Below are 13,509 nucleotides of genomic sequence, written 5' to 3'. Positions count from 1 at the left end.
TTGAAGTGGCCCACTGTCTACTTTTGCCTGTCGTTTGTTTCTTATGTATTGAAAGAAACTTTTACTATCATTTCTAATATTACTGGCTAGCCTACCTTCATATTTGATCCTCTCCTTCCTTATTTCTCTCTTTGTTATCCTCATTTTGTTTTTGTAGCCTTCCCAATCTTCTGATTTCCCAGTGCTCTTGGCCACTTTATAGGATCTCTCTTTTTCTTTGATACATTTCCTGACTTCCTTTGTCAGCCATGGCTGTCTAACCCCTCCCCGGATAATCTTTCTCTTCTTGGGGATGAACCTCTGCACAGTGTCCTCAATTATACCCACAAACTCCTGCCATTTTTGCACTACTGTCTTCCCTGCTAGGCTCTGCTTCCAGTCTATTTTCGTTGGTTCCTCTCTCATGCCCTCATAATTACCTTTTATTTAACTGTAACACCATTACATCCGATTTTGCCTTCTCTCTTTCAAACTGCAGACTGAACTCTACCATATTATGATAGCTTGTGGAATTGTGAAACAAAACAGTTAAGACGAAACATTGAATGTTTTCAAGAAGGAGATAGAAATAGTCGTGGGGCTAAAGTGATCAAAGGATGTGGGGAAAAAGCAGGAACAAGGTAGTGAGTTAGCCAATCGGCTATATTGAATCTTTTAAGAATGGTCATATGGAATGTGGTATACTGAATGAATGTTATGTAGACAGTCAGCTCCTACATTATCCATTATGTGGGATAATGAACACTATCAAAACAGTCTAAATGAGAAAGATTGTGTATTAACTGGAAAGGAAATCACTAAAATTAAACGGGTAGATAAATTTAGTATCTATTTAAATAGAAGAAGGTTGTGGTTAGATTAGATTAGATTAGATTACATTAGATTAGAAAAAAGGTTGTGGTTGTTGGTTTCGAAGTTGCATGCTACAGAAGGTAAATTTTAGGAAATAAATGATTACGCAAGTGTGTAAGGATTGATGTTCTGTCTTTTTCCACTGCCTTTCCAGAATATATAGTTTTTCCCTCTCTCTCTTTGCTCCATGGGCAATACTAAATATTGTACTTTTATGTTGAACATAGGCATTCACAGTGTTGAAACTTTAAGTCCTGTTGTATAACACTGAATCAGAGTAATGTGTGTCTTTACTGACTTGAAGTATCAACTCTGCTTTTTTCTGTCCACCGTTGCTTTCAGACTTGCTGTGTTTTTCCACCATTTTCTATCTTAAACTGTTTTTTTCTCTCATTAGGTGTGGAGGGCATTATTGAAGGATATGCCTGTTATTACAATGCTTAGACATTTGGGAAAAATGACTGCTGATTCCATTCTTAAACCAGAAAGTGAAGCAGTTACCATAGTGTGTGAAAGACTGAACAATGAGACTGTCTTAAAGAAGGTATGCTTTTCTATCTAAATATTTGTAATAATTCACATTCAGTTCATAAAGGCAGTATAACGTACGTTTGACCACACCTGCTCATAATCACATTTTACTGAAAATTTGGAATAGACTTTCTAACTCAACAACTCATTTTTAAATTTAACTTAATATGAAACAAAGAGCTGCAGATACTTGAAATCTGAAACAAAAGAAGAAATTCCTGGAGAAACTCAACAGATGTGGCAGCAGAAAGCAGCATTAATGTTTCTGACACTTCTGCGGAAGAATCTTTCGAGCAGCAATTTCTGTTTTTGTTTCTTATCTACTTTGTTGTCATTGCAAATTTAGCTACCATACAATTGATCTCCACATCCAAGTTATTGATAAAGATTGTAAATAATTACAGCCCTGTGGCACTCCATTAGTTACTGCTTGCCAACAGTGTAATTAAGATAAGAGGTCTTATTACTACCCTGGATGTTGCCTCAAGGGTAAATTGAGGTAAATGGATAGCAATTCTTGGAGTTCACATGTATGCGGTTGAAAGAAAATAGCTGATGTGTTTGTCTGAGTTTCTCATCTGTAACTCAAATTGTTCTCCACTGATTTCTTTTGACCTGGCATTCAAATCCTTCCAAGTTGCTACATTTGCCCATTAAATCGGGCAGCAAATGCTAGGGACAGGGTATTCAGATGTAAGTGAAATTTTTAAAATGTGTTTTAAATCTTAATTACTGGAATTACTTTAGAGTTTGTCTTATTATTGGAGCATTCTAACAAAATAAAAACTAAAATTTGTTTTCTCCCTTTTCTTTGCCTGTCTTACCTAATAATCTCAATTCCTTATGAACAAAACAAAAATAATTAAACTTAATTGCAAAATTTCTCTTGATGTAAGAAAATACTGTTTGGGTGGTAGAAAGTTTAAACATGCATTATAAATAAATGCGCATGTGTGAAAAGTGAACCTTTGGGCAAAATACTAAAGGCTATTACTACTGTGAAAAGATACTTAAACATAGTGAACGCCTTTGTGATGAGGGCATAGTATTAGGTGAGGGAAATAATGCACTGATGTTTTTGAGCCATATATAGATTATATCACAACCACATATGGATTATATTTGTCAAGAACACATTACTGTTTGACTTCTAGGCTGGAATCCATCCATTTCACATTTTGGTGGCTCTAGAAACATACAAGGGAGGAAAAGGAAACCGAGGAAAGCTAAAGTGGAATCCTAATCCAGAAATTTTAGTAGCACTTGATCAGGCATTTTATAAAGCTTTCAAGGTAATTGCATCATTTTCCAACTTTATAGTATGTTTTGTGATTTGTAGAAAATAAATGAAGTATTCTTGTGTAATGTTACAGAATGTGGAACCAATGGGAAAGCGCTTTGTTTTGGCCTTAGATGTCAGCTCTTCCATGTGCAGTCAGGTCCTAGGATGCAGAGTACTTTATGCTAATCGTGTTGCTGCAGCTATGTCAATGGTAAGATGCTTTCACAAAGCAGTTCTTGCTTTAGTCTTTTCCCAATTTGTTTTGTACATTGTATTATAATTATGTAACAATTAGTACAAATACGTTGTATTAAAATTTTTTAAAATCATAAGTGTTTGCAAGGTTCACAAATTAATCATTGTGTAATACGTTTTGAACAGAAAATACTATTTCCAGTTTTCCCTTTCCTTCCACGCAAATTTCCAAAAGCTGATTGGGGGCAGATGCTTGCAGGTTAATGACGACTGGAAGGTGGGAAGCCTTCAATAACGAGAATCCAGAGACAATATATTCCTGTTAGAGTGAAAGGAAAGGCTGATAGATGTAGGGAATGCTAGAGAAATTTAGGTTTTGGTCAAGAAAAAGAAGGAAGCATTTGTCAGGTATACACAGCAGAGATCGTGTGAAGCCTTAGAAGAGTATAAAGACAGTAGGAGTACTCTTAAGAGGAAATCAGGAGAGCGAAAAGAGGATTTGAGATGCTTTAGCATATTGGGTTAAGGAGCATCCAAAGGGATTTTATAAATACATTAAGGACAAAAGGATAAGTAAAGAGTAGTGCCCCTCAAAAATCAGCTTGGTAGCCTTTATGAGGAACCAGAGGAGATGGGGGAGATAGCAAACAAGTATTTTGCATCAGTGATTAGTATGGAAAAGGACATGGAAGATATACAATGTGAGGAAGTAGATAGTGACATCTTTAAAAATGTCTATGTTACAGTGGAGGTGGTGCTGGATGTCTTAAAATGCATAAGATGGATAAATTCCCAGGACATGATTAGGTGTACCCTAGAACTCTGTTGGATAATAGGGAAGTGATTGCTGGGCCCCTTGCTGAGACATTTGTATCATCGATAGTCACCGGTGAGATGCCAGAAGACTGAAGGTTGGCTAACATGGTGCCACTATTTAAAAAAGATGATAAGGAAAAGCTAGGGAACTATAAACTGGTGAGCTGACATTGGTGGTGGGCATGTTGTTGGAGGGAATCCTGAGGGACAGGGTTTACATGTATTTGGAAAGGCAAGGACTGCTTAGAGATAGTCAGCACAGCTTTGTGCGTGGGAAATCAAGTCGCACGAACTTTGATTGAGTTTTTTGAAGATGTAATGAAGAGGATTGATGAGGACAGAGCATGGATGTGGTCTACATGGACTTCAGTAAGGCGTTCGCAAGGTTCCCCATGGGAGACTGGTTAGCAAGATCAGATCACATAGAATAGAGGGAGAACTAGCCATTTGGATACTGAACTGGCTCGAAGATAGAAGACAGTGTTGCTTTTCAGACTGAAGGCCTCTCACTAGTGGTGTGCCACAAGGTTGGTGCTGGATCCACTGCTTTTCGTCATGTATATAGGCTGGGGCTGTTTTTCCTGAAATATCGGAAGCTGAGGGTGACCTTATAGAAGTTTATAAAATCGTGAGGGGCATGGATAGGATAAATAGACAAGGCCTTTTCCTGGGTTGGGAGAGTCCAGAACTAGAGGGCATAGGTTAACATTGAGAAGGGAAAGAATTAAACAGGATCTAAGGTGCAACTCTTCCACACAAAGTGTGGCCAATGTATGGAACGAGTTGTCAGAGGAAGTGGTGGCAGCTGGTACAATTACAACATTTAAAAGACATCTGGATGGTTACATGAATAGAAAGGGTTTAGAGGGATATGGGCCATGTGCTGGCAAATGAGACTAGATTAATTTAGGATATCTGATTGGCTTGGACAGGTTGGACCAAAGGGCTTGTTTCCGTGTTGTACAGTTCTATTACTTCCATTTTCCTCTGGATGAGTAATTTGAACAGTTTGTTGTTTTATCAACGTTTTGTTCTTATTATAAGCAGCCACTAGGTGGCACTAGAAAGTTGTAATGACCACTGGCTTCTTGGAAGTAGGCCACAGCACCCAAGCTAGTTCCAGGAGCCTTGTATGTAAAATTTTGCTATTGCAAAACTGTCAGTTTCTGAAATTGCATCCGGGCATTGTGCATGAACCCTTTCAAACTCCATCAAAAACATCCTAGTTATTTACAAATTGACAAGTTCATTCAGAACAGTTGATGCTGTCTCCTGAGTAAAAAGCAATGTTGAATATTTGGTATTTTTGTCATCATCTCCGGTTATAAGAGCTCTGTATGAGTGTAACTGCTTGCAGTTCTTCATGGGATATTGTATTTTGTTTTTCATTTGATGAAAGCAGGGCACGTTCCTCAAACCTTTTCCAGCCATGCTGCCAGTTCAGAAATCTTCTAGTCTATTATCAGAATTACTCTGCAGCTTGTTCATACCAGCCCTTACAATGCGACCATTTATTGGTTTCATTAAATTGATTTACTACAAACAAATGGCCATTTCCACAAGATCATTGAATTTACAAATGAGGTACGTCATTTGATCCACCTCTGTTTGACCATCCAGCATTTAAATTAGTATTAAATAAAGTTAAACAAAATTTATGTTTAATTCTAAACATTTTTCTACCGAAGTAATGCTTGTGTTAGAGGGTGTATGTGGAAATTTCATAAGATGAGAGAGGGGCATCAAAATGGGCGGCACGGTGGCACAGTGGTTAGCACTGCTGCCTCACAGTGCCAGGGACCCGGGTTCAATTCCCGCCTCAGGTGACTGACTGTGTGGAGTTTGCACATTCTCCCCGTATCTGCATGGGTTTCCTCCGGGTGCTCCGGTTTCCTCCCACAGTCCAAAAATGTGCAGGTTAGGTGAATTGGCCATGCTGAATTGCCCGTAGTGTTAGGTGAAGGGGTAAATGTAGAGGAATGGGTCTGGGTAGGTTGCGGGTCGGTGTGGACTTGTTGGGCCGAAGGGCCTGTTTCCACACTGTAAGTAATCTATTATAAAATCTAATAAAAGTGAAAAGGTTGCGAACTCCTGGTGTATGGAAAATGCGGAGTAGCAGTGAAATGAGTGGCTTAACCCTTGCTGAGAACAACTCCATACACTCCCTCACACGTCCTGAGGATTTAGGAGCCTGAGGGCAATGGTTTTGTTCGGCAGCTTGCAGTGGAAAAAAATTAGAATTGCCCAGGAATAGGAAGCTGTTTTGGCAGCAGCATCTGTTACTCAATATGGTCTAGTCATATATGGTTTTGAGTAGCTAAACCAATTGTCCACCTGAAATATTAAAGTCTGTGTCTCTTGATTGTAAGGAAGTGGCAATAAGAGCAATTAAGGTGCGAAAAACAAATGACTGAATTGGGTGGCTGCAGACAATTTGTTATGAATGGAAGTCCAAAAGTGCAATGTTTAGGAATTTGTAAGCAACCTGAGGAGAGTTTCTTCCAGGGCGCACTCAGAAGTAAATGAGATTGAAATTTGTCACGGAAGAGGTTGGCAATGCCCACCTGTGATCAACATAATTTGAACAACGAAACCTTATGAGATATCAATGTTAAGGTGCCCATGCATGTGCATAGGAGAGTTTATCTGGAATTATAAGACACATGCATGTTATCTCCTTAGTATGCTCAAGGAACATCTTAGGGGAATAGCAGAGATTTGAAGTTGCTCTATTGATGAGCAAATTAAGCTATTTATGTTTTTCTTCAGACAGTTTGTTCTTTGATTATCACTGGATGTTGAAGAAAATGGTTCTATGGAAATATGCCTAGAAATTTCTTTGTGTGAGCATACTTGAAAACAATGAACCTCAAATCTATATGAATAACAAATATTTTTTGTGTTAATAGTTGTTTGGTAGTACAGAACTTGTGTTGCAGAACAAAAGCACATTTTGTCCAAGCTTTTTGTACTCAAAAGAACAATTTGCAAAAAAACTAATAAACAGGGAAAACAAGATTTCTACTTATGAGTCAAGAGTTCTGATTGGCCGACTGGTGTAGCTTCCATACACACAAATGTGCCCCACTACAAGTCCAGCTGACAACTTAAATCGTTTCTCACCTTAATTCTTTGCACACTCAGGGATTATTTAGAAAACATTGCCCAATTACAAAATCACATCTAATGTTGAACGCTGTTGAGAGTTTTGCAAGTGCGGGGTGGTTGGGTGTACAGTCAGTATCTTGCTTGTTGTAAACAGTCAAAGAGATAAGCAGTTTGATGTGATTCACAAGAGTCTTTGAGATGTATGATCTACTCACCTAGTATCCCATTACTGAAGTAGATGTACCACAATCGTCATTTATGATGGACAGATGTGTTTTTTTGATTTGTTAGGAATGAACTCCTATTGCTACTGCATACAACAATGTTAAACAGCTAGCTTCGCCTGTTGAAATATCTTGCAGCTAGGCACTTTTCAAGAGAGCTTTACTCCCATTCATGAGTTTGTACTGTATACAACAAGAAATGATCTGATCATGGTAGCTCTTATCCCACATTTGGCGTAAGCAAACAGGAATCTTATTAAAATATGAAATTATTTTTGTGTACTTGCACTTATAATGAGAAACATTTGACAGACTTGCTGCTGTTAAAATGCCAGTACAGTCGGTTCTGCTATAACGTGCATTTCTTCCACGTGAATCGGATTAATATGATTGAAGAATTTAGACCATTATTTGTAGAACGTGAGCTCTCCTTACCTATATTGGTTATAATGTGCCTCTGGCCCCATTAGTTTAAATGGTACGGCTGTTGCACAATGTTCTCATAATGTGAGATTGCACAAGGACGGAACTATCGTGTTATATCAAAGCCGAATGTATGTCTTTATATGTTCATGTATTTGTCCTTTGCTTTTGGTAAAATGTGAAATAGTAGAAGGATCCACGGACAAGCTGGTTAATGCTCCTCATCACCTTAGTACCAGCCAGTAAGGTGATTAGACTTGTATTAATACATGGGAAGTTTTGTGGGATTCCAAACTCCATTAATCCATGTGTTGGCATTGAGACTTGCACGGCTGTCACTTCCCAGAGCTGCCAGTTTTGAACGACCACCTTGGCTCACTCTGTTATCCATGATTTTTTTTCATTCACTCATGGGATATGAGCCTGCATTTGTGCCTATCTGTAGTTGCTGTTAAGAAGTTGATGAGTTGCTTTTTTTTAATCGTTGCAATACTGTGGGTATAAGTGAAGGAAGTCCTATGATTTTGAGCCAGTGACAAGTGCTGGAACTGCAATGTACTACCAAGTCAGGACATTGTGTACTAAAGCTAGAGATTGTGGATGATTGTGTTCTCTTGCCTCTACTGCCTTTGTCCTTCTAGGTTGCAAAGGTAGCTGTTTAAGAGGACTTGGTGATTGCAGCTATGAATCATTCAGATGGTACATATTACAATCACTATTTTGGAGGGACTGAATGTTTCAGATCGTGCATGGTGTACTATTCAGCAGGCTGCTTTGCCTTGTTTGCTGATCTTGTGTTGGAGATGAAGTTACCCAGGTTTGTGAAGTGTATTCTACCACACTCATGACTGCTTTTTGAATGGTGCACAGGATTTGGGAAATCAAGAGATAAGTTATTCAGCACAGAGTTCCCAATCTCTTATGGTCAGTGTTTATATGGCTTGTCTAGTTATAATTCTGGTCATTGAATACCTTCAAAATTTTTAATGGTACATGAGTATCTGAGTCCTGTCTATGAAGTAATCATTATGAGTTTTCTTTTTTTTTAGGTAATTGCACGCACAGAAACCAATTTTACAATAGTTGCTTTCTCTGATGATATGGTTCCAATACACATCAGTTCAGAAATGACAATGGATGAAGTATTTACTGCCATGCATGCGGTAATGTAAAATCCTTACACTTATTAACTTCAATTGTCATAGAGACTACGAGCTTGATCCACATTGGCCTATCCAAAATCCTGTATTTTGCCCGCTTTGCTAACTTTGTTCCTGTAATTCTAAAAGTTAATAGTAACAGTTCAGCTGTGGATGAAAGATTATTTCAGAATCCATCTTAATATGGGGATTCATCAAGTATCTTTAAAAATTAAGCATTGTATTGTTAGAAATAAACTTTCACTATATATCAGCATGAGTATTAGTGCAAATTAATTTAGTGAGTGTTTCAGACATAGTTTTATTCATTCAGTTCAATGCTCAGTAGCTTGTAATGCATACAGGTACACAAGCCTTATCAAAAAGTCTTGGGGCCAGTTGTTCTTCAGAATTCGCAATTTTTCAGATTTTGGAATAAATGACATTTTTGCAGTGAAATTTAAAAAATTACCGAACAGCAGACCAACGTGTGACTAGTACAAGCGCTGAGATACAATTGATGCCTGCCAATGCTGGGCCATGCCACCACGTCACAACAGAGTGACGTGAGTTAAGTGGGTGTGGAGTTGCATCACTGTTTGCCATGCCAAACAACCTTGTTATGCCGAAAAAAACTTCACGAAGAATCTTCGGATTTTGGAGCCTTTCGGACTTCAGATCAAGGATTGTGTACCTGCAATACTTTTGATGTGAGGGTGTTGGGTGCCAAGGTTTTTGTGCACATGTTGGTCCTAGTTCATAGAAACCCTACAGTGTGGAAGCAGGCCATTTGACCCATTGAGTCCACACTGACCCTCTGAAGATCATCCCACCCAGACCCATCATATCCCTGTAACCCTGCATTTCCCATTGGCTAATGTACCTAGCCTGCACATCTTTGGACTGTGGGAGGAAACCAAAGCAAATCTACGTAGACACTTGAGGGTGAAATCGAACCCAGGTCCCTGGCACTGAGGCAGCAGTGCTAACCACTGAGCCACCATGCTGCCCAAGTAATTGCATGTATTTTCCTGGCGTGCCTTCCTTTAAACTTTAAATATGCAGTGGTGTTTTTCTCCCACTCTATATTTTTTTTAAATTATAATTTATTTGGACTGTTTGTCTCTCCAGTTTTCCCAACTTCTGCCTCTTTTTCACACCTGAAAAGAATGTGTTGTATCCAATTATAAAGACAACTTTGAATATTTTTTTAAACAGGTCCCTTTTGGTGCCACGGACTGTGCTCTCCCAATGTTGTGGGCTATTAAGACAAAAACTGTTGCAGACATGTTTCTTGTCTTTACTGATAATGAGACATATTATGGAAATATGCATCCTGCAGATGCTCTAAGAGAATACAGAAAGGTGAGAGAATTATCTTACATTAATCTTACAATGGAACAATTTTTACAAGGCAGTGAATATTAGATTTGAGAAATGTGAAACAAACTCGAACGTTGGTAGTGTGCAGAATTGTTAGAAATGTGTAGTAGCTGCGATCTAAAGTTAGGAAGGTGCCACTGTAATCTGTTGCCTGAAATGCATTGCCTGGTTCTGCAAGAAAGTGGAGCTATTGGGAACAGCACTCCTGGATTAGAGGGGGACCAATGGTCAGATGTCCTTTCTCTAAATATCAAACGGCAACTGCTGGTTGTATGTTGGTTACTTGAATAAGGCAAAATTAGGCTTGGCTTTAATAATTTCCACAGCTGGATCAGCTGCCAACACACTTCATCCAGCTCAATCTGAACAATAACCATTTGGCTGAAACACCTAGCATGCCCAGCAACTGAGAAACTTTAACGCTGTAATAAAGTTTAACATTTTTAGGAGTGAGGATGGAAATTTGCAATTTGGTGTAAATTGTTAATAATTTTCTTTTTTTTAAATCCAGAAATGTATACTGACATGGTATGTGATAATTTGACACTTGGAAGTTCACTAGAAATTGAGCTAGCACAAATGGCTCTGTAGAAAAATCTAACAACCAATGTACTGAACCATCCTGACCAGTAGAATCAGCTTTTTACTCTAATATGCTAAGATGTTGGCACTGACAAACATTGGGAATGCTACAATTAATACAACTATACAAATCAGGAGCAAGGGTAGGCCATTGAGCCCCTTGAGCCTGTTCCACCATTCAATAACATCGTGGCTGATCTGATTGTAACCACAGTCCACATTCCCGCCTACCATTCATAACCTTCAAAGCTTTGCTTAACAAGAATTTATCTACTTATGCCTGAAAAAATATTCAAAGATTCTGCTTACAGCATCTTTTCAGGGAGAGAGTTCCAAAGGTCCGTGAACGTCTGATAAAATATTTTGCCTAAACTTTGTTTTAAATGGATGACCCCTATTTTTGAACAGTGATTCTTAGTTGTGGATTCTCTGATAAGAGAAAACATATATGGGGAAGGCAATGGCCAAATGGTGTTATTGCTGGTTGTTAATCCTGAGACCTAAGTAATGTCCTTGGGACTAGGGTTCAAATCCCACCACAGTAGATGGTGGAATTTGACTTCAGTAAAAGTCTGGAATTAAGAGTCAAAGAATGTCTATGAATCCATTATCAATTATTGAAAAAACCCATCTGGTTCACTAATGTCTTTTAGCGAAAGAAACTGCTATCCATACCTGGTCTGGCTTCCATGTGACTCTGAACCCATAGTTGATTCTTAACTACCCTCAGGGCATTTAGGGATGGGCAGTAAAAGGTATCCTAGCCAGTGTCACTCATCTCTGCAAAAATAAAATCCACATCTCCCCTGTCAAGATACTTAAGAATTTTATGTTTCAATCAGCCTCTTACTCTTCTAAACTGCAATGGATATAAGACTGTGAAACCTTTCTTCATAACTCAGTTTGCCTATTCCAAGTATTAGTCCAGTGACGCTTCTCTGAAATGCCTCCAATGCATTTACATCCTTCTTTAAGAAAATGACCAATAATGTGCAAAGTACTCCACATTTGGTCTGAACAGCATTTTGCATAATTGAAGCATAACCTCATTATTTTAGTATTCAATTCCTCACAATAATTGATGATATCCTATTAGAATTCCTAATTGGGTGATGTACCCGCATACTCTTCCATTTCCCGAACTACTTGCATCTATTTAGTGCCAACACCATTTGTGATTAGCACAAATTGTATTGCAATGAGGAGAAATTGCTTAAGTGAGCAGGGAATTAGAGATGTCCCTCAGATATTTGTTGTGCATTCAAATTAATACAAAGAATTCGGCTATTCTTGCAGCTGTTTTCCATTTACATTAGCAAATGCTGGTGTCGAATATTCAGGGTACATCCCAACTCCTATTTAAGGTTGCTTGTGAAGTGTGATTTCAGCAAACCTGAAGTAACATGTTGTACTAAAATGATCTTTGATCTAAAGATTAGGCTACCAGTAAATGTCTGAACTAGGTTGAAGTAAATGCAACATTCACCTTACAGTCTTCTGTCAGCATCAACTCTTTAATGGCATACCAGTATTATCAATGAGCTAGCACTTATGCCTCTAAACAGAATCAATAAAAAGAGTGATTTTCAATGATATCTTCAGGAAGCTAACAGGGTTACAGATGCTATTTCTAGAAGTACTACCCGTCAAAAGTGATCAAGTCTCTGACAAATAGTCTGAATGATTGTTCCCAACCATTCAGAAAATCAATGAAAGATTGTGACCCCACAAGTATATTTACATAATTGCATGATGTAGCTATACTATAATTAAAGGGAAGGCAACTCCATTGTAGCAGTTGAAGCTTTGTGCTTCTTGAGAGAAATATTGCCCATATTGTTCTACAGGAAGAACACAGCCAAATGTGTCCAAATAACACCTATGATTTGGTCATCTTGAATCATTCAAATATAAACACTGGAGATGCCAGAATTTTGCAATCAAAACAGAAGATGCTGAGAAATCAAGCAGCATCTGTAGAGATATATTGATTCATATTAATTGACAGGCTTTTGTTTGCTTACTCTTTTTTTGTTTATTTTTTGTTACAGAACATGGGCATTCCTGCCAAATTGATTGTTTGTGGATTGGCTTCTAATGGTTTCACCATTGCTGACCCGGATGACAGAGGCATGCTGGATATTTGTGGTTTTGATTCTGGGGCTCTGGAAGTCATTCAAAACTTTGCATTGGATTTGATTTAAATATTGGAAGAAATCATTGAATTATTTAGTCAAAGAGTAATTACTCATCAGGTTTCCAAGACTGCATAAATGAAATACACACATAATGGGTTGCTAGGTTCTTGGTAGAGTGCCTGTTTGAATTAACAAGACACTAAATGGCATAGGAGAAAGTGAGGACTGCAAATGCTGGAGCTCAGAGTCGAGAGTGTGGTGCTGGAAAAGCACAGCAGTTCTGGCAGCATCCGAGGAACGAGAATTGACATTTCGAGCATAAGCCTTTCATCAGTAATGTCGATTCTCCTGCTTCTCGGATGCTGCCTGACCTGCTGTGCTTTTCCAGCACTATACTCTCAACTATAAATGGCATGATCTGTAATTGGATTTCAAGAATGTTCTATCAAAGCAAATTGTTTTTAATTATAGTTTGCTTTCAACTCTCCGCTGTGGAGGCATTTATAACCTTAACTAGAAACATCTGAGTGGCAACTGAAGTTGTGCTCTTTTTGTTTTTGTTCAGTGGGTTTAAATGAGACCATACTGACAGTAAATGGATTATTTGAAATAGTGGAGAACTTTTCTTAAAATTGTAATCTGTTACTGTGAACAGGTTGACAAAAGTTGAGACGTTTCAATCATGGAAATGGGTTAAGTTTTGAGGAGGATTAGGTTATGAGAATGTTCTGAGACAAGAAATACTTGTAACATATTGTACTTTGTAGTTCTTTTAATAGTAGTTCCATGAAAAGAACTTAAAAAGGATGAAATGGGCATTAAGGTCAGCGTGAATG

At 38.2% G+C, this 13,509-nt stretch overlaps 1 protein-coding gene across 7 annotated transcripts in view; it reads left to right on the top strand.

Annotated features, from left to right (window-relative positions):
- ro60 (Ro60, Y RNA binding protein) overlaps nucleotides 1–12,934 on the top strand; it is a 37,873-nt gene extending 24,939 nt beyond the window's left edge. For all 7 annotated transcript variants that reach the window (XM_043699815.1, XM_043699809.1, XM_043699811.1 and 4 more), the window contains 6 exons: nucleotides 1,250–1,396; nucleotides 2,538–2,675; nucleotides 2,757–2,876; nucleotides 8,481–8,594; nucleotides 9,789–9,935; nucleotides 12,587–12,934. In XM_043699815.1, the coding sequence (XP_043555750.1) occupies nucleotides 1,250–1,396; nucleotides 2,538–2,675; nucleotides 2,757–2,876; nucleotides 8,481–8,594; nucleotides 9,789–9,935; nucleotides 12,587–12,739 (819 nt within the window). In that variant the 3' untranslated portion in view covers nucleotides 12,740–12,934. The remainder of the gene's footprint in view (nucleotides 1–1,249; nucleotides 1,397–2,537; nucleotides 2,676–2,756; nucleotides 2,877–8,480; nucleotides 8,595–9,788; nucleotides 9,936–12,586) is intronic.
- Nucleotides 12,935–13,509: the final 575 nt, after the last annotated feature.

Source organism: Chiloscyllium plagiosum, chromosome 11, assembly GCF_004010195.1.
Source record: "Chiloscyllium plagiosum isolate BGI_BamShark_2017 chromosome 11, ASM401019v2, whole genome shotgun sequence".
NCBI classification, from domain to species: Eukaryota; Metazoa; Chordata; class Chondrichthyes; order Orectolobiformes; family Hemiscylliidae; genus Chiloscyllium; species Chiloscyllium plagiosum.
Note: the sequence above shows the minus strand (reverse complement) of the source record. Positions and strands in the feature narration are given on the sequence as shown.